Below are 25,684 nucleotides of genomic sequence, written 5' to 3' on the forward strand. Positions count from 1 at the left end.
TGTGGTCCTTCCTCTTCCTGGTACTTGTCTGCCCACTGACGTAGCTCAGGAGGCTTGAGGTGGTACCTCGGCAGAGGTTGGTCCTTGCCCTGAGCCGTGTTCTCCCCAGCCACCTCCTTGAGAAGAGCTGCTGTGTGTTGTGGTTGGGCTCTATGGAGACGCCGTCCCTGCAGGGAGATGGCTTCCTGCCTTTGCTGTCACGCCGCAGGCTGTTTCAGAAGTGCTGCAGCCCCAGCTTCATGCGGCAGGAGAACAGCATCACCCAGCCCTTTCAGGGACCACCTTCTCCTGAGTTACTCCACCTCTGGAAAAACTCCTCTGGGAGCCCTCGGTTGGCAGATTGCAGCTCAGGCAGGCTTGAAGTTGGGGATTTGTCAAAAAGGGCGTTTTAGGGGGACGAGGCAGCTGGCATCCTCCATTCCAGCTGATGCTGGTCATGGGGACTCAAGCTGGTGTCTGAGACCAGCTCTGCTGGCTTCCTCAGCACCTTCTCCTGAGTCTCTGGTAGGGCCAGCTGAGCCAACACTGAGAAACGTTGGGTCCAGTGAAGTCCTGCAGCACAGCACAGGGCGCAGGACAGCTTTCCACTCCATCCTGGAGCACTTCTGGCTTTTTGCTTGGTCCAGAGCCTTCCTTGGGGAGCAGAGTGGTTGACGTGCTCACCCCTGTTGCTCCAAGGAGGCCACCTTGCCTCTGCCTCTCGTCCTTGCGTTGGGGCAGCGGTTTTGTCATTTTGGCGTGACACCTGGGACGTTTCTGCTCTGGTGAAGCCCTGCCTGCAGCACCCTGCAGTGGGTGCCAGGTGCCCATCTTCTGGAGAAGCCCCCATCTTCTGGAGAAGCACCCTGCAGTGGGCACTGGATGCTCATCCTCTGGAGAAGCACCCTGCACTGGGCACCAGTGCTCATCCCCATTAACTCCCCTTGCAGATGCCCGGTGCAAGGTGATGGGTTCTGGGCTGACCTCCCCATGCCAGGAAGGGTGGAGCTGCTCTTTTCACGCTCACCGGCCATCTTCAGGCAGATCTATGTCCCCATAAACCACCTCGAGGGGCTGCAGGGCAGGAAGAGATCGTGGACCCTCAACCCTTGAAGGCTGGAGCCGTGGGGAGATTCTGCTGCTCCTGGCTGGGAGGCGCCAGCGGGGTGTCCCGCTCGCCCAGGTGAAGCCATGCGGGAGGAAAAGAGCTGGGCCAGGGATGTCCTCTCCTCCCGGTGGGGCTGGTGGGCTGCGGGCGCCGTCGCTTTCATTTCTCTTCTCTTGCTCAGGCGGTAAATCTCGCCTGACGGGGCAGGAAGAGGCACTGAGCGCTGGGAGGGGGAGGAGGCGCCGAGGCGGCAGCGCTGCCGGTTGGTAACCTCAGCGCTTCCTCCCAGCAGGGTGCCTTTCCCGCGGCGCCCGGGGATGCTGCCCTGACACCCGCATCCCCGGGGAAGGTGACACCCACGCCCCCCACCCCGGGTCCCAACCATGGCTGCGTCCCCCGGAGGGATCCCCGCTGAGCTCCAAGGTAAGCATCGCCCGCCGCCGCGCTGCGGGGGCACCCGTGCCACATGGAAAGCGCCGGTACAGGGCCTGCTCGGCCCCGGTTTGCCGTGCCGGCGTTGGCAGAGCCGCTTTTGGGTTCCTCATCGTCATCGGCTGCGGGTCAGGGGAATCTGAGCAGTGTGTGGGGTATGAGGGCTGCTCCCCCCAAAACTCGTGCGGCTTGAGGATGCTCCTCGGGCCAAAAGCATCCCCAGGAAAACAGGCTGGATCCTCAAGGACGTGCTTCTCCGTGGTTCCTGCTGCCGGGTTTGTGGGTGCAGCTTGGTGCTGCTCACTCCCGTGGGCTTGGGGTCCCCCGGCCGGCAGGGGGTCCCCAGGGAGTCGTGGCCCGCAGCCCTGCCCTGCTCCCCACCAGCGTGGGGGACGTGTGGGGTACCGCAATCTTCGCTCCTCTAATTGAAGAACCAAAAGGCCGCGGAGGTCTCGGGGGTTCCCCATGCCCTGAGTAGTGCCCGGCCATGCCCCACAGCCTTCCCCAGCCCCCTGACCCTAAACCCAGCCCCACCGAGGCTTGGAGCGGGGTGGGAAGGAGCCGGGCCGCTGCGTCCCCCACTCTACCGGGATGGGTCCCTGGGGACGTGTGGCTCAAGTCACCAGACCTGCGGGGCTCTTGGCAGCCTCGGCAAGGGCTGGAGCGAGCGGTGTCGTTGCAAAAACCTGGTTTGCTTTGCCCGGCGATGGGCAGTTGTGGTTCCTGTCCTGTTCCTCCAAGCGGGAGGCGGATGCTGAAGGCGGCAGCGATGCTCGCCCCGGTCCGTGGCGGCTGGGAACGGCTGGTTGGCAAACACCGGGGAGGCAGCTACTCTCGTACAACCACCTGCGCACCTCACGGCCGAGAGAGGTGCCAAAAAAACGCAAAAGCAAAACGCATCCCTGGCTGCACCCTGGGGGAGCCAGGACTTGGGTGTCCAGTTGCTCCCTAGCGATAAATTTCGGAAGGAAGGAAGAGAAACCAGGATCCAGCGGTTGCTCAATGCCAGCTCCCAGGGAGCAAGGCTGAGATGAAGCTCGTGCAGTGTAAATCGGTGACCCCGAAGCCCCGTGCTTGGTGGAGGCTGCAGAAGCTGATGGAGGAGATGGGTTTATCACCCGAGCAGCAAACAGGACCCAAAGCCGGTGAAGAAGCCCATGGCTCAGCTGAGAGAGCGACCAGGGTCTGGCCATGGGGTGTGGAGGGAGAGGAGTTGACTCAGGCAGGGTCATGGAAGACGCCCACATGCCCCGCTGCCCTTGGGGACGGAGAGGACCAGGGGTGGCTTCGGCCACCTCAATTCATGGGGACATTGGTCTTTTCAGAGGGCATCACCGCCTTCCTGGGGACGAAGAAGGTCCTCCTGGTGATGAGCATCCAGCTGCAGGTGAAATCCAAGTATGACGACTATATCCTGGTACGTGCGGAGTCCAGCCTGGGTCCTGCTTTCCTGGTTTCCCCAGGCAGTCGTTTCATGGCTGCGGGGGGGATGGGACAGGGGTGATTCCTGTGTCACCCCAGTCCCCTGTCACACCAGTGTCCCCCTGCCTAGGTGCTGACGCCCTGGCGAGCCTACGTGCTGCCGGTGATGCTGCCGGTGAGGGTAAGTGCTGGGGACCCTGCACCACAGCAGAGCCCGTGGGTGCCAGGAGGACATCACTCGGCTGCTTGGGGCACCGGGGTGGGCGTCCCTGGGTCACCTGGGCCACCGGGTCTGGAGAAGCCCCCAGGAGCAGGGTGAGGAGGAGGACGGGGTGAAGGGGAGAGGGTTTGGGGTCAGGGGGCTGGGGAAAGCTCGGGGGCATGGCCAGGCGCTACTCAGGGCACAGGGAAGGGTGGGAGCTGGGGGGGCACCCTTGGGCCCCCCTTCTCCATCAACGCTGGGGCTGACCCCGCTCCTCTCCCCCCCACAAGGTTCACAGCAGCTTCAGCTTCCTGGAGGTGAGGGAGATGACGGTGCGAGAGCCCAGCTTGGTGAGTGGCACCCACCACCCAGGGCAAACCCAGCCCAGGCACCCACCCCACCTTGTGCCCACCTCCCCCCGTGGCAATCCCGGAGCCCACCATGGGGCCCAGAGCGGGGGGTGTCCTGACCCCCCGTGGCACATTGAGGGTCACCACCGATGACCCGTGAGAGCTCCGCAGGGTGTTTATCCCTTTGCCACCTCTAAAGAAATCCTCTTGTGTCCTCTGCCGGGGTGTCCCCCGCAGGGCTGGAGGTACAGGGAGGCACCCGGGGGTGCTGGGGGGGTGCCGGCGTGGCAGCGCCCGGCCGTGGCACCTCCCGCTTGGCGGGGACAAGGTGACAAACGGCTGCTGGCTTACCGAGGTGAAGCCAAATTTAGCAGGAGGGTGTTTTAAACCCCGGTTAATCCTCTTAGAGAGAGGCGTGCGCGGAGGGTGGATGCCGCCAGCAGGAACCCGGGAGGAGAGAGGAACGGGATGGCTGGCTCGGATGTGGCGGCCAAACCGGGGCTGCGGTCCTCGTTAACCTCTTTTGCTCATTAAAGCGTCGTCACCCACGGTGGCCCCCAGCCTCCAAGCAGGGTTCCTGCCACTCGGCGGGTCGCGCAGCTGAGCTCCGGGAGAGAAATAAAGAGGAACGGGGCAGAAAGCGAGGGGCGCTGGGGTTGAAAGTGGAGGGTGGGCAAGGTCGGGGCCGGGGGGGGGGTTTGCCTGGGTGATGGGAAGCCCCGGGGTCGTGGATACGCAGTCAGGGCGCAGGCAGGGCCAAGCCCCGGGGCGCCGGTGGGAGCGCCGGCCTCGCGTGCTGCCAGCAGATAATTGTCATCTCGCTCCCACGCCTCAATCAGCCCGTAATTAAATCAGGGAGCGTGTTGCCATGGGATTTTTTTTTTTTTTCCTCTTTCTCCCTGGTAGGAACCGAAAGCTTAAAAAAAAAAAAAAAAAAAAAAAAAAGCCTCAAAAACCTGATTAGATAAATTCAGGGAGGGAAAACTCCATTCCTCCAGCTGCGGCTGCTGCAGGCAGAGTGAAGGCTTCTCTCGCCCCCACTGCCTTGGGCTGCCTTTGCAGCAGCTACGCTTGAATTTCGGGGAGGTTTATGCCTTATTCTGGCATGCCGCGATCTCCTTAATGTATTTTTATGCTCAATTCCTGGCGGTCGCCGCCTTCCCTGTGCTCCCAGCGCTCCAGCTGGGTTTATAAGCAGCGGCTGGGTGTTTGCAGCCAGGAGCTGATGGCTGTCACCGTCGTGTCTGGGGGCTCGGGGACGCTGTGTGCTGCCAGCTCGCTCAGGCATCTCCGCTCCTTTGGACCCCACAGGTTGTCATAGAAACGGATGCAGCATCCTATGCCTTCCGGTTCATGTGCTTTGATGATTTGGAGCAAGTTGTCATCCATGTCACCATGTCACTTAAGAAGGTCTTCCCAGACTCATCCCCTGGGTAAGGGTCTTCTGCTCCTCAGTGGTGGTTGGGTAGGTACCAGAGCAAACTCTTTGCTCAGAAGAGCCCCAAATACGGGGTGGGTTCACAATTAGTGCCTTCTAAGAGGAGAAAACCACACCGACGGAGGCCGGGCCCTGCTCCCCAATCACGTTGGGAAGGATAATTCTAGCCACCCTCACCCACAGGGGCTGTAGTTAAGCACGAAGCGGCGGGGATGCTCTTCTCCTCGTCCGCCACCATGCACCCCTCTGGTCCTTCCCCAGGACGCTGCTCAAGAACTCGCCCCCCAACCTGTACGAGAGGATCCGGCAGATCACGGACTCGCTGGAGGAGGAAATGCTGCAGAGCAGCCCCGGGCCCTGTGGTAAGCCCTTTCCCCCCCGCCCCTGCAACATCTCCCCCAGGAGGGTTGGAGCACCCTGGGCACCATCACAGCCCGGCCTCCGTCATCACCAGCTCTGCTGACAGCCCCCACCTCCGCTGGGAGGACACCCGCGGTGGCTTAGGTCACAAGCCCCCCGCCCCCCATCCCATGGGGCAGGAGCAGGTTTTGAGGGGCCGTAGCTCCCCAGAAAGGAGGAGGATGTAAGTGTCCACCTGTGAGAACGTACGGCTGTGGATGCTTCCACCCATCTCATCTGGCATCGCCGCAGAGCCAGGGGCTTTTCCTATAGCCTGGTTTAGAGTAGGCCACCTCCGTTATCATCATCCACTGCACCTTGCCTGGTACCTACAGGGATCAAGCAAAGCCCCTGGAGTTGTGTGATCATTTTTGGGCTGGCACTAGACCATGCAGGACAATCTGGCCCCCTTGAGGAGGGAAGGGAGAGCCTGCACCCTCCTCTTCCTGCTTTCTGCCTTCCCCAAAGGTCTTCTCTGTGTTCCCATGGGAGGGTCTGCCACCAAGAACGCCTTCTCTTTGCAGGGGGGTTTTCGGAGACCTACGCTGCTTTATGTGATTACAATGGCTTTGCCTTCCGCGAGGAGATCCAGTGGGTAAGCTGGTCTGTCCCACGGAAAAGAGACGATGGCAGCATACCGCTTGGCAGGCAGGGAAGCAGGATGCTCACAGGCTGCCGGGGCTGGGAACATCCCAGGGACATCCCAGAGCAGGGAACTGCAGTTTTGCCTGGCTTGAGTTCCCTTTGCCCTTTGGGATGAGATGTCTTGGACCAGGTTGTTTCCCAGACTGGAAACCTGGGACCTTGCTGGGTGTCCCTAGTGGGAGGAGAGGCCCTCTGGGGCCACAGCAGGACCATCTCGCCCTCCTCTTCCTCTGGGACACCGCCTCCAGCCCACCTCTCCCCACACCCTCATTCCCACCAGCCTGGGGATGTGTTGCCTTCTGCTGGTCAGTCCCTGCAGAAGAGGTCCAGGACCCACCGAGCCGTCCCACCAGCATGGGACAGGTGCCCTGCCAGCTGCAGCACCGGGGTGGGGGGGGTTTTAGGCTCGGGGCTCCCCAGGGGAGGGTCCCCGAGGGCTCAGCCCCCTCCAGCGGTGTCGGGCACCCGAGCCCACCCCAGCAGCAGGTGCTGAGCCTGACCCATGTGTCTGTCCATCCGTACAGGACGTGGACAACATCTACCACAGCCAGGACTGCCGGGAGTTCAACCTGCTGGACTTCAGCCACCTGGAGAGCCGGTGGGTCCCCCGGCCGCGCCGCGTGCCGTGCCGTGCTTCCTTGCCGTTAACTAGTCCCTGTCCTCCCCTTCCACGGGGCGGGGGTGGCCCAACGCCCTCCTCTGCTCGCGTTAGAAGCTTTTATTGCTTTACACGCTCCAAGGCCGCCACGTCTGCCGGCTGACGCTCCCCCGCACCAAACACGACGGGCCCCGTCCCATGGGACGACAGCCCCAGAGGCCGGGCAGCCCCCCCGCACCTCGCCTCCCCGGCCATTTATAACACTGAAATAAGCCCGCGAGCTGCTGACGGAGGTGAAAACTGAACGTCACGGTGGCTTCTGGCCGCTCGTGGCTGTCAGGTGTTTCCCTATGCAAAGCAGCCAACGCCGCTCCCCCTCACACGTACAAATATATATCACAAATGGCCGTTACGGGGTTATAACCTCATGGCAGGGCCGTGAGCTCTGCCCGTGCCTGGATTCATCCCCGCGAGACTCAGCCGCGTCTTCATCCCGAGAAAGACGGAGCGGGGCTTCAGCTGGAACTTGTTTCTAGCTGAGCAAAAACCTGCATTTTTCTTCGCACCGAGAGCTCAGAATTAAAAAGGGAAAAAAAACCAAAAAAAACAACCCGAGGTTTTGGCAGAAGCGTGCAATTATTTTAATTTTTTTTTTTTTTTTTTCCTCTGAGGGAATAATCTGGGGAAGCTGAGCTGCGTTTGTGGGTTGCTTTAGACTCACGGACCCCATGTTGAACACAGCGTTGGGGCACCCTGGGTTTGGGTGTCTTGGGGCACCCGTCTGGGACCAGGTTTGGCTCAGCCTGGCCTCTGACTCCCTTGTCCTTGTCACCCTGCAGAGACGTGGCACTGAGCATCGCCGCCTTGTCCTTCAACCTGTGGTTCACCAAGCTCTCCTGCAAGGACTTCAGGCTGGTGAGTGCCGGTGCCTTGGCGCTGGGTATGCTGAAGATGATGGTTGGGTTTCCAGAAAGGTTTTCTTCTCCCCTGCTAGAACCAGGAGATCTCGGAGCAGCTGCTCTACATGCTCAGCAAGTCGGTGACGCTGGAGGAGCTGGTGCTGGAAAACAGCGGGTTGAAAGCGTAAGTGAAGGCCTTGCAGAGCCCTGGGGTGGTGATGAGCAGGGTCTCGGCAGCCTGGTTCTGCCCCCTTCATGTGGATGGAGCTGGGTGGTCCATGGGGACCCCCCCCATGGCCAGGGGGATGTTGGTGCCCCATCCCCTCCTCAGCATGAAGCTCACTAGGAGCAGAGACCCCCCTCGTAACTTGGAGGCCAACAGACATCACCCACCCTTGGAGATGCTCTGCTTTCTCCTGCTGGCTCCTCAGATGGAGACAGCTCTGCCACATGGACAGGAGCTGGTGGCACATCCCCGTAAGGCTGCAGGGTTGGTGGCCACATCTCCTGGAGGTGGCCATAGCTTGCTCAGACAGGTGGCCCTTCTCCCCGCAGGGACTTTGCACAGAGGATGGCCCAGGCGCTGAGCAACCATCCCGACTCTGTCTTGCACACCATCAACCTTGCTGGCAACCAGCTGGAAGACAGAGGTACCCAACTTCTGGGCTGGGATGAGTTTCCACCCATGAAAACTGATGTTCAACTCCAGATCCCACTGGCAGCTGCCCCCCCGGTGTAGCTCGGGGTGGGATGGACACCCGCCTGCACTGGCACAGCCCCTCATGGCTCTCTACTCTTTCATCAGGGATTGTTGCCTTCAGCCGGCTCATGGAGAAGAATCCTAAGGGTCTGCAGAGCCTCAGCTTGGCCAGGACGATGCTCAGTGCCAAAGGTACAGCCCGGCATCCCGCTCCCTGCCCAGGCGCCATCGGGAGGCTGGGCACGGTGGTGCCTGGGGACAAGCTGGCCCCAGTGGGCTGGCTGAGGGGCTGCAGGGCCACCCCGGAAAGGGCATCTTCAAGGATGCGATGTCCTGCTGCCCCAGCTGTAGGAAAGCATCCCTTCCTCTGCTCTGTGGCTCTCCCCGGTGCAGGGGACCCACGGGCATCCATCCGTCTCTCCCCCTTTCCTGGAGCAGGGATGAGCACGTTATGCAAAGCCCTTGCAGACAACAAAGCCATCGGATCCTCCCTCCGGCACTTGGACCTATCTGGAAACCCCGGCACCCTGGCTGGGGACGACATCAGCGTGAGTGCCCGGGCTGCAATGGGGTGACACCGCCTGGGCTCTGTCCCCTGCATGGGCTCGATGGCTTTGGTCCCCTGGGGTCCGCACCCTGCCTTGCAGCACCGCAGGGATGGGGAAGTCATGGCTGTGACACCTCCCTGCCTCCCCAGGGGCAGCTGGGGGATGCACTGGGGACATCCCCCTGCGTCTCCTCACGGGAGGGTGGGAGATGCCACCTGGAGCCAAGGAGGCATCCCAGGAGCCAGCAGCACAGAGCTGGGGTCCCCCTGTGCAGGATTCATCCCTGTGCTCAGCAGGAGGGAGGGGGCAGGCTGGAGCTGGGACTCCTGGGCTGTAGGGTGCTGGGTGGGGGGGGTCAGAGTCCTGGTCAAAGCCACTGAGCCCCCTCTACCCTCAGAACCTGCAGAGCCTCCTCCGCCAGTGCCACTCGCTCTCCCACCTCAGCCTGGCCGGCACGGATTGCCCTTTGGATGCTGTGAGTACCCACGCAGGGGGTCCTGGCAGTGAGCGTCCCCCCTCCCAAAAACCCTGCCACCCCATCCCAACTGGCCACGGGGCTGTGGAGACACGGTGGGCAGCCAGCCCAGCGATGGCCTGCTCCGTGACCCCTACCATGGGCGGGCTGGGGGACTTGGGGTTCAGCAGGAGAAATAAGGGAGCCCCAGCACGGGGCAGAGACACCCGCCCCCCCCTGCCCTTAACATCCCCTGCAGTTCATCCCATACCGTCACCCCTCCCTCCCTGGGCTGTACGAGGGGCTGCAGCACCAGCCGGGTCCTCTTCGACGCGGCTCGTATCCCTACCCCAACAGCTCTTTGGAGCCCTGGTCCGCGGATGTCACACCAGCCTCATCCATCTGGATCTCTCCAAAAACGTGTACTCCCACAAGTAAGCCCCCGGGGCGGCAAGGAGGGGAACACGGTAACCGGGGGGGGTGGCTGGTGCTGGGCAGTAGGTGATGCCACGTTGTGCCCATCCTTTTCAGGAGGGTGAAAACCATCTCCCCTGACGTCAAGGAGTTTTTCAGCCAGGCCTGTGCCCTCCGGCACGTCTCCCTGGCAGGTACAAAGCTGCCAGCGGATGCTGTAAGGTGAGGGGGGGACCCTGGCTCAGGGCTCTCCGTGTTGGGAGGGCTGGTGGGGAGGACGGATGGGGCTGTGAGAGGCAGAGCTCTGGGAAGGATGTCTTCTCCAGCACCCCGCACCCACTGCCTGGACCGTTGCGGGTGCTCCACGGTGGGTGACGGTGATGCTCACACTGCTGGGTGGCTTTGGTGACTTTTCCTACCCAGGGGCAGCTGGGGGATGCACTGGGGACATCCCCCTGCGTCTCCTCACGGGAGGGTGGGAGATGCCACCTGGAGCCAAGGAGGCATCCCAGGAGCCAGCAGCACAGAGCTGGGGTCCCCCTGTGCAGGATTCATCCCTGTGCTCAGCAGGAGGGAGGGGGCAGGCTGGAGCTGGGACTCCTGAGAAGGATGTCTTCTCCAGCACCCTGCTCCCACTGCCTTGGACCGTTGGGGGTGCCCCACGGTGGGTGATGGTGATGCTCACACTGCTGGGTGTGAGCTTTGGTGACTTTTCCAGGGCGCTGCTGCAAGGGCTGGCAGACAACAGTCACGTCAGTGACATGCGCCTGGATCTCAGCAACTGCGAGGTGAGGGCCAGCACCCATGGGTGCCATCGGTCCAGCCTGGGGGTCCGGTTGTGGCAGCTGAGGGGCGGTGGGGGGCTCAATGCCTGTGTGAGCAGGTCTGCGGCCCTGTCCGCCGTGGGGCTGGGGTGACCTTCCCGACGGCAGGATCTCGTTCGCAGGGCTCGGCGCCTCCCCTTGTACTGATGTCTTGCTGTTTCTTCCAAGCTGAGATCGGCGGGGGCCCAAGTCATCCAGGATCTCATCCCTGACGCCAGCTCCATCAGCGACCTGGACTTGTCTGACAATGGTAGGTTGCTTTTTCCCCACCTGGGCGAGCATCACCTGCATCTGCAGGTCCGGCCACTGCGGGCTCTTTGGCAGAGGCCAGCTCAGCCCCAGTGTCTGGTGAGCTTGTAGGAGTCCCTGGGGAGGTGGGTAGGGTCTGCTGCACTTGCCTGCCTCTTGATCATGCTCATGCAACGTTAAACTGCACTTGGCACCTGTGAAAGTCCTCCAGCAGCAGCAGCTGCAGCGTCACAGGCTGTGTCCCGCGGGGGTGAAGGCACCCAACAGCCAGCAGTGGCTTCCTGCCTGAGAAATCACCACCTTGTCAGGCTTTGTGGGTTCCGCCCCCCGCCCAAACCGGCCACCCCTCTGTCTTCCCCAAGGCAGGCAGTCCTGTAAAGGTGCCCCTCTCCCTCTGGTGATGTCCTTCCCAGCCCCTTCCATCACCTTCCAGCATCATATCCCGTGGTGAGCAGCGGTGGTGGCCCTTGTCTCTCCCCTCATTCAGAGAGAGCATCTCTAGCACCGAGCATGGGGCGGTTCCTTCGTCCCCTCCTGCCTCAGGACATGCCAAAAATTCTCGTTTCGCATCTGTCTTGGTGTACAAGCCTCTTCAGCTCGCTGAACCCGAGGTGGTCTCGCGTTGCTAGCTCAGGGTTTGAAGCATCGTAAAGGTCTCCTTGGACTGAAGCTCTTCTCACCTCGCTGCAGGAGTTTACAGTCCTGCTGTGGCCACCGAAGCCGTGGGCGAGCAACACTAATTATCGCAAACATCACCTCTGCTGGCTCTTAATGTCACCTAAAAGGCCCCAAAGCTTAAAGCAGCCTTGGGAAGCTCTTTCAGCAGACCATGCAGCGCCTCGACAGCCAGATGGCTCTGGGAAAGCTGACGTGGTTTGAAGTCATTCAAAAACCCGTTGGGGCCACCAATGCTCCAAGAGCTCGCTCTCTTACTCAAGATCTCCGGCCAAGAGTTGACAAAGGGCACTTCTATTTAGGGCTGTCCCAGTAGAGCGGCTCCGTGCAAGAGGGACAGTCCCGTAGGTGGTGTCTTGGTTGCCCCAGGCTGACAGATCCCTGGCCTGGCGGAAGGGTGTCACCTTGCTGGGTTACCCTGAGGATGCCACAGCTGCCTGCAAGCTGGGAGAACTCCTTCCGTGTTGTCCAGGGTGGTGGGGAGGTGATGGAGGGCACATCTCTGTGGGATGGTGGAAAGCAAGCACCATCTTTAGCTCCGTAAAGGCTCGCCGTGGCTCGGCACAGCCTTGGCACCCCAAATGGCAGGAGTCCCCAGAGAGGGTGCTCCATCCCTAGCGTCACTCCCCAGGGACCCCGGCTCTGCACAGGTCTTTGGTCTTCTTGAGGGAGCTGTGAAAAAGAGGAAGATGCTCAGGAGTTGCCCTGGGCATCTCTACCATCCCGCGGTGGCAGCTTGGCGGCTCTGCAGGTCACCCTTGAGGGACCACCCTGCCACCTTCATGCCACCTCTGTGGTCTGGATTGCTTGGAGCATCCTGGTGGGTGTCTCCTGTCTCTTGCAGGCTTCGACCCTGACATGGTGACGCTGGTGCTCTCCATTGGCAGAAGCAAATCCATCAGGCACGTCTCTCTGGGGAAAAACTTCAACATCAAATCCAAGTAAGTGCAAAGTCACAGCGCCCAGGACAGGAGCCGTCCCGGCACTGTGCACCCAGCTCCCCTCTCTCTCCCCATCCAAGCCCGTGGGCTGGTCGGGAATGCCAGGGATGGCCTGCCCGTCTTGCCTGCTCCAACCCAACGGGGAACTGTGTGGGGACAATCACCTGCTCCTGGCACAGTTCCTATGGGACCGCAGGTGCTGCAGGGACAGGGCACAGCCTCCGGCAAGAGCAGGAGGGAGGATGGAGCTCTGCCAGCGCCGGGGGATGCGTGTGGGATGCATGAGGGATGATGCTCGTGTAACCCTCCTCACCTCTCCCGCAGGGAAGGGCTGTTGGATGTTCTGCACCGCATCGTCCAGCTCACCCAGGAGGACGACTGCGTAAGTCCTGTTTGTCCTCAACCGTCCCACCCTCGGTCACCCTCTGCCACCACCCTGCCGGGGTGCCGTCCAAATCCCTCACAGCACAGTCTGGGAACAAATCTCCCTCCCTCCCACTGCCATTCAAATCCTTCTGCTCTTATTTTCCTCCGTCTGCGGCAGCTGCTCAGACAGAGAAGCGAGAGCTCTTCCCGTTCATCTGGGAAAGCGGGAGCCTGTGTCTGGCTAAAGGCGCGGAGGAGATGCCTGGTGTAACCTGGCGGCAGCCCAGCTTCCCAAAAAAACCCTCTTTCCTCCTCGCTGCCTGCCAGGCATCTCAGCAAAATCCAGGGTGTTGCCTAAGCACCTATTGCCCTCCTTTTTTGGGGGAGTTCAGTATGACTTGGGCTCCCCAAAGCCAGCACCGGGGAGCCACCAGCCCAGTGGCTGCCAGCCAGGCATAGAGGTTGTCCTCCTTGTCCCCCTTACAGCCCCTCCAGTCCCTGTCGGTGGCCGAATCACGTCTCAAACTGGGAACCAACGTCCTGCTGAGCGCTCTGGGCAGTAACACCAGCCTCGTAGCTCTGGACATCAGCGGCAACGCCATGGGGGACACGGGGGCCAAGATGCTAGCCAAGGCCCTGCAGATCAACACGAAGCTCAGGTAGCAGCAGCCCATGTCACCCTGTGGGTGCCCTTCCCACCTTGTGCCGGGTAGCCCCGATACAGTGGTCCTGGTTGTGATGCTGATGCCATCAGAGGAGGCTTATCAATGGCTCCTGGTGGCCATGGATGCATCTCTGGACCGTTCCTGATGCGCGGTCAGATGCTGTGACTGTATCTTGCTCTCATGGCAGTTGTCTGGCAGGGCTGGCAGGGGATGTGTGAAGGGCAAGAGAGCAGCTCAGTCCCTGCCCCGGCACTTGCCAGCTCTTTGCCGGGCTCCTGCACAGCCTGGGATGCCGCAGCCGGACCTTTGCGGTCACTGCCCTCACCCCACGCTCTGCCATCAGTTCCTAAAATGCCATTTTTGGACCCCATTGTCCCCACAAAGGCAAGGCAGGTATGTCTGCAGGGGACAGGGAACAGGGAAGGGTCTCCCAGCCAGGGCTCTTCCTCTGGGGACGTCACCCCCGGCCAGCAGGGTGGCGTCTGCCTGGCTGTGTCCTCCCTCCAGGCAGCCACGTGCTTTACAGCTCCTTGCGAAGTCCAAGTTTAGGCTTTTGAATATTGAGATTCAGATTTTTTTAGCCCCATTTACAGGTTTTCTGGTGCCTGGGGGTCAGCCTTGCGCTCACTCTGCCTGGCACACCGCAGTGCCCCAGGGGGTGGGCACCCACCTCGGGGCCGCGTGGCTGCGGGCAGGGCTCACTCGTGTCCTCCTCTTTGCAGGACCGTGGTTTGGGACAGGAACAACACAACCGCCCATGGGCTCCTGGAGGTGGCTCAAGCTTTGGAAAGGTAAGGAGGGAGCAGCTTGGTCCTCCTGGCTTGCTACCGCCAAGCAAAAGAGCCTCCAGCATCAGGATGTCACTGTCCCCAGGGCCTCTTGTCCCCTCGAAGCAGCAAGTGCATCACACAGTTGCGTACAGGTCCCCAGGGAGCTGGTCTATGGCTCGGGTCTTGAAGCCAGCAAAGCGACCTGCCACCCGTTTGGTGATGACACCTTTGTTACCAACCTCAGGGTCTCCCCCAGGCTCTGCTTCCCAACCCAGCACAGCCCCACGTTGCCCGTGGCAGCTCCAGCAAGCCCGGGGAGGAGGATCTGCTGTTGGTGGAGACGTGGTGCTCTTCTCCCTCCCCATGAAAGATGGGTAGAAGTTGTCCCCCTGCCCAGCAGACCATCAGGTCTGGTGTTTGGCCATGCGGGTTCTCCGGAGGTGTGAAGAAAGAGGGATGGATGGAGAGCCTGGGCAGGAGGTCGCTGCTGCTCCTGTGGGGTTTGGTGCTGGCTGGACCTTGGCCATCCCTATCTCCTCCAGGCTGCTGTTAGGTGGGGATGAGCCCTGGGAGGCAGCAGGGTCCAGCAGCACCCTCTCACCCACGCTCTGCCACGCAGGAATTACACCCTCAAGTCGATGCCCTTGCCGATGAGCGACGTGGCGCAGGCGTACCGCAGCAGCCCCGAGAGAACGGAGGAGGCGGTCCACAAGGTGATGGGGATGCGGATGAGGGGGGGGACGCAGGGCCTGGGCGTCACCAACAGCCAGCTCATGGCTCCTGCCTGCCACGCAGATCCAGTCCTGCCTGACGAGGAACCAGCTGCGGCGCACGCTGCCCGCACAGACCTTCCGCCTGCAGCAGGGCATCCTCACCACCTCCTCCGAACAGGTTTGCTTGCCCCATCGCTGCCCTCCCTTGCCCCAACCAACCCTGGCTACCTCCCGTGAGCTCTTGCAAGCCCTTTCCACCTGTCCTGAGCGGAGGGCAGAGCGGTCCGGAGGGATGAGAGAGTGGGGCCAGGCAGAAAGAATGTCTCCAAGGAACCCTCCTGGTTGCACCCGTGCGTTTCATGCATACGCGACGCTGGGGTATCTCGCTGCCACGTGACCTCACGCGTGCTCGCAAGCAAACCCCGGCCATGCGGCGTCGCCATTTATTCGGCAGGGATGCTCTGGGGGCAGCAAACCGCCAGTCCCCCCAGCTCGCCCCATCGGGCAGCGCCAGCGCATCCTTCTGCCGGGAAAGTCACGGCAAGGAGCGGGGAACTGGCAGTGCTGCTCCGGCGTCGGTGTGTGACGCAGCCTCTCCGCGCGCTCCAGATGGTGAACGAGATCTGCCTGAGCGTGCAGAAGCACGTCGACATCCTCAGCGCCTGCTCGGGCAGGGAGGCGGAGGCGGACATCCTCTGCGCGGAGGAGGCCATCAGGAACGCCAACCTCTCCATCAGCGTGAGTCGGCCCCGCGGGGAAACCCCTTCAACCCGCCCGGCTTCGACTGGGGATCGAAGCGGGTTATTGATTAGTTAATGACATAGTTAACCAGGAGTCGGGGAACAGCAGAATTGTCAACGCAACAGATGCACGTCACCGAGCTCTTGCAAAATGTTAAAGAACAGCTGCGAATTTCGGAACCATCTTCTAGAATAAGTCCCAAAATGTTCTCAATCCCCTCCACCCACCCCCCCCCGCCACACACATGCCCGTGCCCCCCTCCCTGGGGCAGGTGGGTGCTCCAGCTTTGGGCACACCCCGCGGCCCACGGATGCCCACGCTGGTGAGAAACACACACACACACACACCCGGCATCCCCCGGGGGTTGTCCCTCCTTGGGGCACCTTCATCCCACCCCGGCTGGACTCAACCCAGCGATGAGTGTGCTGACATGGTGACGAAGGCCACCGCGTCAGCTGGGCACCTCCTGGCACTGCCAGCCCTGGTTTGATCCTCCTGGTCCCCCACTTCTCTCCTCCCCGTCACACCTTTTCCTCCTCTACTTCTCTTCAAACCCCACCCCCCCTTTTCCTTTTTCCCAACTCTCTTGGCACCCCCCTCAGGAACTTAATCCGGTGGAGACAGGATTTAGGAGGACAGTGCCGATGGTGGAAAGATGGTGAAAGGGTTAGGAAAGGATCTCCCCCAATGTGGGCATCAGCATGGTTGGGCACAGGGTGGGAAGGAGGATCAGTGGGCGGTGGGGAGCGGTTGAGGGTCTGGCTGGGGGGCGACACACAGAGACCATGAAGGGCCCAGGATGCCCAATCCTGGCCCAGCAAAGCCAGAAGGTCTCTAGGTCTCCCCAGCCGATGCTCTTCCATGGGGTAGCCAAGGACGCAGGCTGCGCATGGAAGGATGGAAGGCAAGGATGAGGTGCCACGGGATGATCCACGTCGTCTCTCTCTTCCCATGGCAGATCCTGCCCCTCTTGTACGAAGCGGGAAACACCCCATACCAGAACGGCAAGCTGCAGCACAAGCTGGAGTGTCTCACGGAGGAAGCGTCGCAGACCTGCGGCCGGGAGATCCAGGTGGGCACCCATAGTGAGCTATCGGCAGCACGGGAATGCTCGTCAGCCTCAGCCTGAGGGACGTGGTGTGTCCTGGAAACCACACAAATCCTGATAGAAAAGACCCCGAAAACACCCCTTTCCTCCCCAAACTTCAGGCGATCATGCAGGCAGCGCTGGACACGGCGCACAGCCTCTGCCCGGCCGTGGTGCAGAAGACCGGGCTCAGGGACCAACTGGTCAACGCCATGTCGGAGCGGATCTACCTCCAGGACCACCTCAACCTCAGCACCGTCCTGGATCAGATGGTCACCGACGTCTTCAGCAAACTGAAGTGGGTGACGTGCTGTTCTTCTGGAGCCCAGGGCATGTCCTGGGTGCTCCTCTGGGTGCCACCAGCAAGGCTGTCCCTGTGGGGGCCAGCCCCACGGCTTGCAGGGGCGGTGGGTGCTGGCCCTCACACCCCACTCTCTCCCCTCCCAGTGAAATCAAGCTGTCCGTCACAGCTGCCGTGGCCGACGGCATCGTGGACGCCGTGCTGGGAGACCTGACTGTCGCTCAGTGCAAGCTGGTGAGCGCCGGGGGCTGTCAACCCCTGCGGGATGGGGATGCGGGACCTGGGATGCAGGATGGGGGGGTCTGGGTACCCTGGCATTGCCTGGGCGCCGGCCACCGCAGCGACCACAGGTTTGCCACCCAGGAAAGCAGGACAATTCCCACCCAGGCTGGTTTTCCTCCCAGGTAATCCTCTCCTGGTGCGGTCACCGCAGCATTAATGTGTCCCGAGCGGAGTCTGGGAGCTGCCGAGTAGTGGGGGGGTGCTGGGGTGAAGCCGGGCACCAGCCGCTCGTGCACCGTGGGGCAGGCGTGGGGCAGCTGTGCCGGGGCTGGCAGCCGGCTAATCGGCCCTAAATCCCCTCGCAAATCCCGGCCGCAGGCAGGGAGCGGAGCAGAGCGGAGCACGCAGGGCGGCCGGGCGCGCTTCAGCCCCCGGGATAATTTAAGCACTTCCTAATGGTTTTAGGCAGAGAGCCTCCCCAAGCTGGGGCTCGACCTCCCGACGCTGCTGCCGGAGCCGGCTGAGGACGATGCCGCCGCACCGGCAAGGGGCAGGAATCCTTCGGACCTCGCCGTGGAGGAGGTAGGGTCCAATCCAGCCACCGCGTGATGCCCCGCGCTATAACCACCTTTTATCCGTCTTACCGGATGATGCCGGGCTTAACCACGCTGCCTCTCCGGGTATGCGCACCCCTGGCACCCCCCTCCAGGACAGCGCTAAGGCAATTAGACCGTTAGCCAGCCCGGCCATGCTGCCTGTCCTTCCAGCACCGGGAGCTTGTCCTTGCGGTGGCCCACGCTTGTCCCGGCCACATGCAGCCCCTCTGGCCAGCCATTGCTTCAGGACCTGGGATCCAGGAATCCTGGCTGGGAAAGCATCCCATCTGGCGTCATGGGTGGTTTCGGTGCCGGACCAAGATGAGGGGGTGCAGCCCTGGGGGTCCGGGGTTGATTGCACCCATCACTGGGCCAAGCCTGGCTGGCTCCGGCTGCCGCGGGGATGCCGCTAGCCATGGCCACAACCAGCTCGTCAATGCCGCAGCCACCGCCGTCCCTCTCTCCCTGCAGTACAAGATGGCCCTGCGGAGGAAAAACAAGCATTTCAGGAGCATTCGGCCCACGGCAACCGTGAGAAGTAAGGCCACTGCGCGGCTTGCCCTTTGCCACGGCTCAGCCCGTGCCATGGGGCACGGCAGGGCCGGGGCAGGGGGGGGGGACTGGTGGGGCAGAGCCATCGGCCACCATGCCACAGGCTGCCAGCAGCACCTGGCGCAGGTCTGGCACCCTTCGGAGAGCCTCTCCCGGATCTGGCCCCCTACGGAGAGCCTCTCCCGGTGCCGTGGTGCGGCTCCGCAGGCAAAACTCATCTTGAGCTTGATCTTGTGCCATTTTTGCCGGGGGAGGGGGGGGGGGTCGGGTGGTCAACTGGCTCATCGCCCACGGGCAGTGGGGTAAATGCCCTGAGCTCCCCCCGCAACATGTGTCCAGGAGGGGGGTGGGAGGTTTGTCCGTGGCTGCGGATGCTACGGCATCTCCCCCTGCCATCCCAGGGACCAGCCCGTGCATGGGCATCACCCCCCCAGCACCCCTGGGGACCTGGCACAGGGGAGGGGACGTTGCCCACGGGAGCTTCTGCTGGGGGGTGCCCAGGGAGGAAGGGGGTGGGGGGGGGGGGCATTGGGCAGGATCCGGGGGGGGTCGCAGGCGATCAGCCGCTGCTGGGTGACTTCTGCTTTTCGGGGCTTTGGCTGCGATGCGTATTTGGCTTTGGCTGAAGCAGAGCTCGCGCCAGCCCCCGGCACCCAGGTGTCCCCAGGGGACCCCTGATGTCCCCGGACCCAGCAGCATCCTGACCCCTACCCAGAGGGTAACGGGGACGGGGGGGGAGGGAGAGGCTGCCCACAGAGCAAAACGGGGTGCATTTGTGGGTGCCCAGTGCCGGGCCAGCGCTGGCAGGGCTTGTGCCGTACAGTTGCTGCTTGCCACAGGTCTCTGGGCTTGCTGGGGGGGGGGGGGGCGGGTCAGCTCGCTCCCTGCCTGAGCATCCTCCCCTCCCCCCCCGCCCCAAACCCCCGCAGCGTCGCATGCACGCAAAACCTCCAGGGACCGCAGCAGGATCCATCCCCGGCGGTGCTGCCGCCGCAAAGCTGCTGCCCCAGGGGGCCACCGCGCAAGCTCTGGGTGGCCACGGCCACGCTCCCCTCCCCGTGGCGTGGCACGCCACGGCGCAGCCAGCGCGTGGGCGAAGGTGACGGCGGCGGCGATGATGCTGGTGGTGGTGGTGATGATGATGATGATGGCGATGGGGAGGCCTGGCGAGGCCAGTTGCCAAGCGGGGCCCTCTCGCCCCTCGTAGGTGTCTCGGAGCTGGAGCCGGCGGCTGGAAGGGACGCCAACGGGCTCCGAGCTCACCGGGCGCCGCCGTCACTCAGCCTCGCCGCGCCGCCGGCACGCCCTGCCTCCACAAAGGATGCTGAGCCTGCGAGCGGCTCGCTCCCCGCCACGCAGCCTGCCGCCGCCGGATCCCTTATGGACCTGCCGACCGCCGGCGAGAAGCTGGAGCACTGCACCAAAGCCAGGCCCCGGCCCAACCGCCGCCACAAGCAGCCCCCCAGCAAACCCAATGTAAGGAGAGGGGGATTCTTGGTTGGCGAGGTGGCGGGAGGGGGGGGATTTGTGGTTTGGTTTTTTTTTTTTCCTTTTTTTTGTTTTTTTTTTGTTTTTTTCCCCCCCTCTGGAATTATTGCAGGTGTTTGTTGCGAGGCAGGAAAATGAGATGTGCGGAGGTTTTATTATCCTGCATTTCAGCCAGAGCCCCCTTGGAGGAGGAAGGGAGGAAAGGGGGGGGGGGGCAGCCCTTAAAGGATGGGCAAGGGGGGGGGGTTTGAGGAGGTTGGGGGGGGGGGGGCCACAGGGAAATAATCCATCCCCTTTTCCTGCTGCCTGTTGGGAGATGCCGAGCGGTGGGAGCCGGCAGGGAGGCTGGGGCCGGGGAGCCGGCGGGGGGGGAATGGTAAAAAACCCGCAGAGTTTGGGCGCAGAGGGCTGGCGCGTTCGGCAATGGCTCCGGCTGCCTCTATTCCTCTTGCGCCCAATTTGCTCCCCGCCCCCCCCATCCAAAAGCCATCAGCCAAGCGCTGGTGGCCGTGGTGGCTCCTGGTGACGCTCGTGGGGATCCACCGGCTGCGGTGGGGTGGGTTTTGCCTCCCCCCCCCCCCCCCCCCCCCCCCCCCCCCCCGCCCCGCAAAAGGCAAACACCTGGGGATCCTGCCCTCAAAGCCCCCTTCCCAAAGGAAAAGTAACTTTTGGGTGGAAATCCGGCTCCGTGGCTGTCCCCAGAGCCGGATCCTGCTGGCATCACCTTGTCCCCCATGCCACCGGCATGTAGCTGGATCCTTCCACCTGCCGGAAAGCCCTGGCTTGCACGGCTGTGGTGGTGCTTGCCCTTGGACCATAGTGGGACCGGTGGGACTGGGAGAGAGGTGGGAACTGCTGGAGGCTGGCAGGGGCCAGGCAGGGCCTGGGGACCGTCACCTTGTCACATCTCTCCTCGGCAGGATGGGCACCCAGGGTTGGCCAAGGCTTGAGCGAGGATGGGCTTTGACGGATGTGATGTGACAGGGAGAGCAGATCTCGGGTGGCTGGAACGGCTCCCGAGCGGCATCAATCCAGCTGTAATGAAAAGTCGTTATGGATTGAAATGCCACCGATGGGGAAGTGCCTCCCTCTCGTCGATAGGAAGCCACCGATGCGGTGGCACGTTGTTGGGGTGAGGAAGGCTTGGCTGTGGCATGGAGCGTTTTGCCATGGGTGGCCTTCATCCAGGCCGTGGTGGCACTCCAAGGTTGGACCCGAGGATGGGCACCAGCCTGAAGGATGCAGGTGTGGGTCCATGCAGGGCACCCGCTCTGTCACCCACTGGCAGTGTGGGTGTCCTTTCCTCGGGGCTCAGATGGAGGAATTGTCCCTGCCAAAGGCTTCTCCTGTGGGGACAGCGGGGTCGGAGACATGGCCCAGGCCTAGGAGGGCTTTAGCAGGATTTGCCATTTGTGTGTCACCAAGGAGGGTCAGCGGTACCTTACCTGTCTGTAACACACGGGTGCCTGCATGGGTATGGATGTCCTACCCCAGCCACCATGCTGGGGAGCCACCAGGTCCCCAGACATGACACCCGGCGGGGTGCAGGGGGCTGGCAGGAGCTCCCGATGCCCTGGGAGATGCTGGGCTGCAGCCGACGACAACATGGTTTGGCTTTTGTGCTGGACGCACAGTGAGAAGGAGGGTGCCAGCACCCATCCCGCACAGGCACCCACTTGTAGGTGGCACCTCTTCATGGGTGGGGGCTATCTTCGCCCCACACCAGGCTGATGGCCATGCTTGCTCGCAGGTGCAGCCCGTGGCCTGTGAGAACAGCGAGGACAGGAGCATCACTCGCGTGGACGAGGGGCTGGAGGACTTCTTTGCCAAGAGGCTCATCACAGAGGAGCTGCTGTAAGCCTGGGACTGGGTCGGGGGGGTGTGTGTGTGTGTTGTCCCCTACACCCACCCAGCACCCTGGCACGCACCCCTCCCCGCAGGATTTCACCTGCCCTGCAAACGCTACTGGTCCCAGTGCCAAAGGGATGCTGGGGAAAACATCCCTCTTTACGGCAGGCACCCGGCTTCTGCATCGCCAAGGGCAAGGCTGGTGGGATGCAGCCGTGGGGCGCGGGATGGGGCCCAGCACCCCACGCCTACGAGCCCGGGGAGGGGCTGAGGGGTCTGTCCCACAGCGGGGAGGCAATGGGGCAGCACCCGCGGGGGTCCCAGGCTGGGAACAGCTGCCCTTGCTGGGGCAGCATCGTCTCAGGTGGGGTGTCTGGGGTCTGGATCCGTCCCTTTGGGGCGGGCAAAAAATGATGCCTGTCCCCTCAGCTCACCTTTCCCAACGTTTCATCTCTCCCCAGCCCCACGGCCCCGGAGACCTGCCCAGGATCAGCCCCTCTGGCTCCCTCCGGCTCCCGCACCCTCAAGAAGAAAATCGGGAATTTTTTTGCCTTCAAGAAACCCAAATCCAGGCTGGGCTCGAGGTGCGAGAAGGAGCCCGAGGGTGGCCCCGCCGCCCCCAGGAGCAGCAGACGCTCGATGCTCAGTGACATTTTACGGGCCCCCAGCAAGGCGGGCGAAGGGGGCAAGCCGCTGAGTAAATCGGAGGAGGGGGGGCTCGCTGCCGAGCCCCGGCCAGAGCCCGAGCACTGCCAGACCCCTGACTCGGCCCGCAGAATCCGACCCAAGTATTCGCGGGAGGGCAAATCCCAGTCTCTCATCCTGCTGTCTGGGGAGGACGAGGACGCGCTGGGGGTCAGGCATGACAAGGTAAGCGCCGTCACTGAGCCACCACCGCCGGCTCTGCCGACGGGGGCTGCTCCCACCAAAGGGTGCTGGTGGCGGGGTCAGCTGGGTACGGCAGGGGGGATGTGGGGACACCAGAGTGATGCTGGGGAAGTCCCTGCTGGATTGTGGCCGTGCCTTGGTCACCCTGGGGGGCACGGCTGGGGTTGGGGACCTGGGTGCCCCGTTGGTGGGTGCTGTGGGTGCCGTGCCCCTGGCAGGGCTGTGTCTGTCCCGCAGAAGAGGCACCTGGAGAAGAGCGAGGGGGAGCTGCCCGGCTCCTTCGAGCAGCGCGTGCAGGTCATGCTCCACCGCATCGGCGTCACCAAGGGCCCGGCCGCCGAGGGCAAGAAGCAGCAGGTGGGGAGCGGCTCCGCTTTTGGGCTGGATCCTGCCCCTGAAGGGCGGGTGGAGGTGTGGGGGGCAGGTCTGTGGCAATGGGGTGTCCCCTGTCTGGGACCAGCAGCACCCACGTCTGTGCCACCACTGCCCGTGACCTCTGTCTTGTCACCTAACTCTCCGCGAGGAGATCGGTATGTGGGCTCCTACGCGCTGCGTGGTGCCTGTCTGTCCGTCCCTCCTTCCCTGGCACCCGTCCCCTGCAGCCTGGCAGCACCCTGCCCTCCACCACCCACAGACCCTGAGGGTGCTGCCACCCTGACCCCCTCCCCTTATCAGGTTTCTTTCTCCTTGCAGAGCAAAGACAGCGAGATCAAGAAAGCCGGCTCAGACGGTGAGGGGCCGCATCCTCCCCACCCTGACCCCCCACCTGGCTGGGCACACACGGGGTGGGCATGGGCAGGGCCCCCTCGGGCTCCCAGCTGTGGGTCCCACCACGTCCTTCCCCCCCCTTGCCGGGTGCTGGTGGCGCTGGGCGGACCCCAGCGTGCTCATGGCTGGTGGCTTGTGCTTGCAGGGGACATCGTGGACAGCTCTGCCGATTCCCCCCCCCTCCCTGAAGGCCCGCACGCACTCCGTGTCCACAGGTGGGTCACCGGTGGGTGCCGGGGGTGGTCACACCAGCCCCCTGGGCAGAGGGCTCTGTCACCTCTGCTGGCACCAAGCGGCGCTACACGGGGACCAGTGCCACCGGGGACTGGTGGGCACGGGCAGGGTCCCTTGCCCCCGTGGGCGCCCAACCCTGGCCATGGCAGATGTTAACCCAGACCCTTGCCCTGTCCCTGGGGTGGCTGCAGGCTGGGTCCCAGCACCAAGAGCCATTCCCTGGGGATGTCGCTGCCAGGCACCCACAGCTCTGCCCTGCCTTCCCCGCAGACGCACCCTTCCGCAGCCCGGCCGCCGCCGTGGAGCCCCGGCCGGCCTGGAAAGCCCTGGGGAGGCAGCTGACAGCAGAGCCACAGGCCACCACCTCTGACCAACCCCGGCGCTCCTTCCTCCTGGCCGAGCCCGGCGGGCCAACGGAGCCCGGGGTCCGGGAGGGCTGGAGCAGCAGCTTGCCACGGCCAGGGAGGAGCGCGCCGGCCACGCTGCCACGGAGGGTCAGCCACGGCGGGGAGGTGGGTGCTGCTAGCCCCCTGCCCACCCTGCCCGCACCGCCCGACACCGAAGGTAGGGATGCTGATGGGGTCACCCATTCGGCTGCTGGCGTGTTCCCAGGGCTCCTTGGGAATGGAGAGCAGCAGGGACCCCAAGCACCCAGCGCTGGGTGCTGATGGGGGGGGGCTGCCGGCAGGTTGCAGGGGGCTGCCGGCATCCACCGATGGCACCTCCCTGCTGCTTTTCCAGACAACCGGCTGACGCCGCGGCTGGCGGTGCTGTGGGGGACCGGCCGCCGGGCTGTGTCCGTCCACGAGGAGCAGCTCAGGGAGCCCGAATGCCCGGCGGAGCTGGGAAGTAAGTGGGGGCTGGAGTGGGACACACACCCCCCCCGGCCCCAGCCCCAGCCTTGTGCCCCATGCTGGAGGAGGCAGGCGGTGGTATGGTGGCATCCCGTGTTACATGGTGGTGCTGCCAGACTCAGCTGGTGGGTGGCTGCCCGTGGTGATGGCATCGCCACACTGGGAAGATCCTGGGGTGGGGGGAACTTGGCATTGGGATCAGCCCTGGCAGGAGCCGGGCTCGCAGGCAGAAACGGGGCAGGAGCCAGGCAGCTGCACCCCACCGTAACGTGGGGCTGGGTTCTGTTTCCCCCAGCGGGCACCGTCCCCCTGCGCCTGCGGCGGTCGCCCGTCTTCAAACGGAGGACCAAGCACGACTCCCTCCCGGAGCCGGAGGGCAAGTCCCGACCGTCCTCGGATGCTGCAGGTGAGCCGCGACGCTCCCCTCCCTTGCACCCCTGCTAATGCGGGTGTTTTGGGGTACAGAGGGTGTTCCCCGTCCCCCCCACGCTCACACCACCCGCCATGACCCCTCCAGGTGCCACACCGCAGGACTGGCCCCGCGCTGGGCTGGAGGAGCCGCAGGCTGGAGCGGGCACCGAAGGCGAGCGGCCGCAAGCCCTGGCACAAACTGTTGCGAATGCACAAGACTCAGCAGCCGTAGACCAAAGACGCCTGGTGCCGGGCCGGGGGGAGCCAGCCCCGGGACAGTGAAGCACCCTGCATGCCATCACCACTGTCCCCAATAAAACCCTGCAAGCGAGCACACGGTGCCGGGGTGGTCGGCAGCCGGGGTGCGGAGAGAAGAGATGGGGCACAGGTCTGTCCCGCCCGGGCTGCGGCACCGGCTTACCATGGCATCGGCCAGCTTTCGCTGCGGGGACGGCCACCAGCATCGCCCAGGAGGGCTGGGAATCCTGCTGGAGCCCTGGGGATGCACCCGAGCCGCGTCGCCTTCTCCGGACGGTGGGGGAAAGCTGGTGGTTTTAGACAGGCAGCGGCAGTGCCGGCAGCCGGACGTTTTCAGCAGGCGTTACCAGGACCCTTTCACCTCTCCAGCTCCTCACCCCGCCGGGTACCGCTCCCTCCAGCTCCCCCCTGCCCCAACCCCCGCCAAAGACGCAGGTTTCCATCAGCGGGACCACGACCCGCGGCATTTCAGCACGCAGCTCCGCAGCCTCGCCAGCCCCACAGCTCTCCCGGTGGCACCAGCGTCACCTCAGCACCCAAGCGGCTTTCTCCCGTTGTCGACCCCCGCTCTGGACCAAATGCATTCCTTACACAGATGTTTACGACAAAGCAGCAACATGCTTTTTTTTTTTTTCCCTTCCCTCC

At 63.4% G+C, this 25,684-nt stretch overlaps 1 protein-coding gene across 1 annotated transcript; it reads left to right on the plus strand.

Moving 5' to 3' along the window:
- The first annotated feature begins 1,392 nt into the window (after window positions 1-1,392).
- On the plus strand, window positions 1,393-25,682 carry CARMIL2 (capping protein regulator and myosin 1 linker 2). The gene is given in 41 exon segments (XM_054201161.1): window positions 1,393-1,510; window positions 2,845-2,936; window positions 3,072-3,122; window positions 3,434-3,493; window positions 4,805-4,926; window positions 5,193-5,293; window positions 5,855-5,925; window positions 6,500-6,573; window positions 7,413-7,488; window positions 7,568-7,656; window positions 8,028-8,122; window positions 8,278-8,364; window positions 8,611-8,720; window positions 9,118-9,195; window positions 9,532-9,608; window positions 9,706-9,810; window positions 10,307-10,376; window positions 10,581-10,662; window positions 12,181-12,277; window positions 12,602-12,659; window positions 13,130-13,302; window positions 14,031-14,099; window positions 14,698-14,791; window positions 14,874-14,969; window positions 15,401-15,529; window positions 16,491-16,604; window positions 16,742-16,917; window positions 17,067-17,154; window positions 17,608-17,724; window positions 18,210-18,276; window positions 19,498-19,766; window positions 21,529-21,632; window positions 22,088-22,496; window positions 22,752-22,871; window positions 23,208-23,244; window positions 23,428-23,456; window positions 23,458-23,497; window positions 23,787-24,080; window positions 24,258-24,365; window positions 24,666-24,776; window positions 24,888-25,682. Coding segments are annotated over 41 exon segments (4,455 nt in total). The 5' UTR covers window positions 1,393-1,470; the 3' UTR covers window positions 25,064-25,682.
- Window positions 25,683-25,684: the final 2 nt, after the last annotated feature.

The sequence above is a fragment of the Rissa tridactyla genome, chromosome 4 (assembly GCF_028500815.1).
Source record: "Rissa tridactyla isolate bRisTri1 chromosome 4, bRisTri1.patW.cur.20221130, whole genome shotgun sequence".
NCBI lineage: Eukaryota > Metazoa > Chordata > Aves > Charadriiformes > Laridae > Rissa > Rissa tridactyla.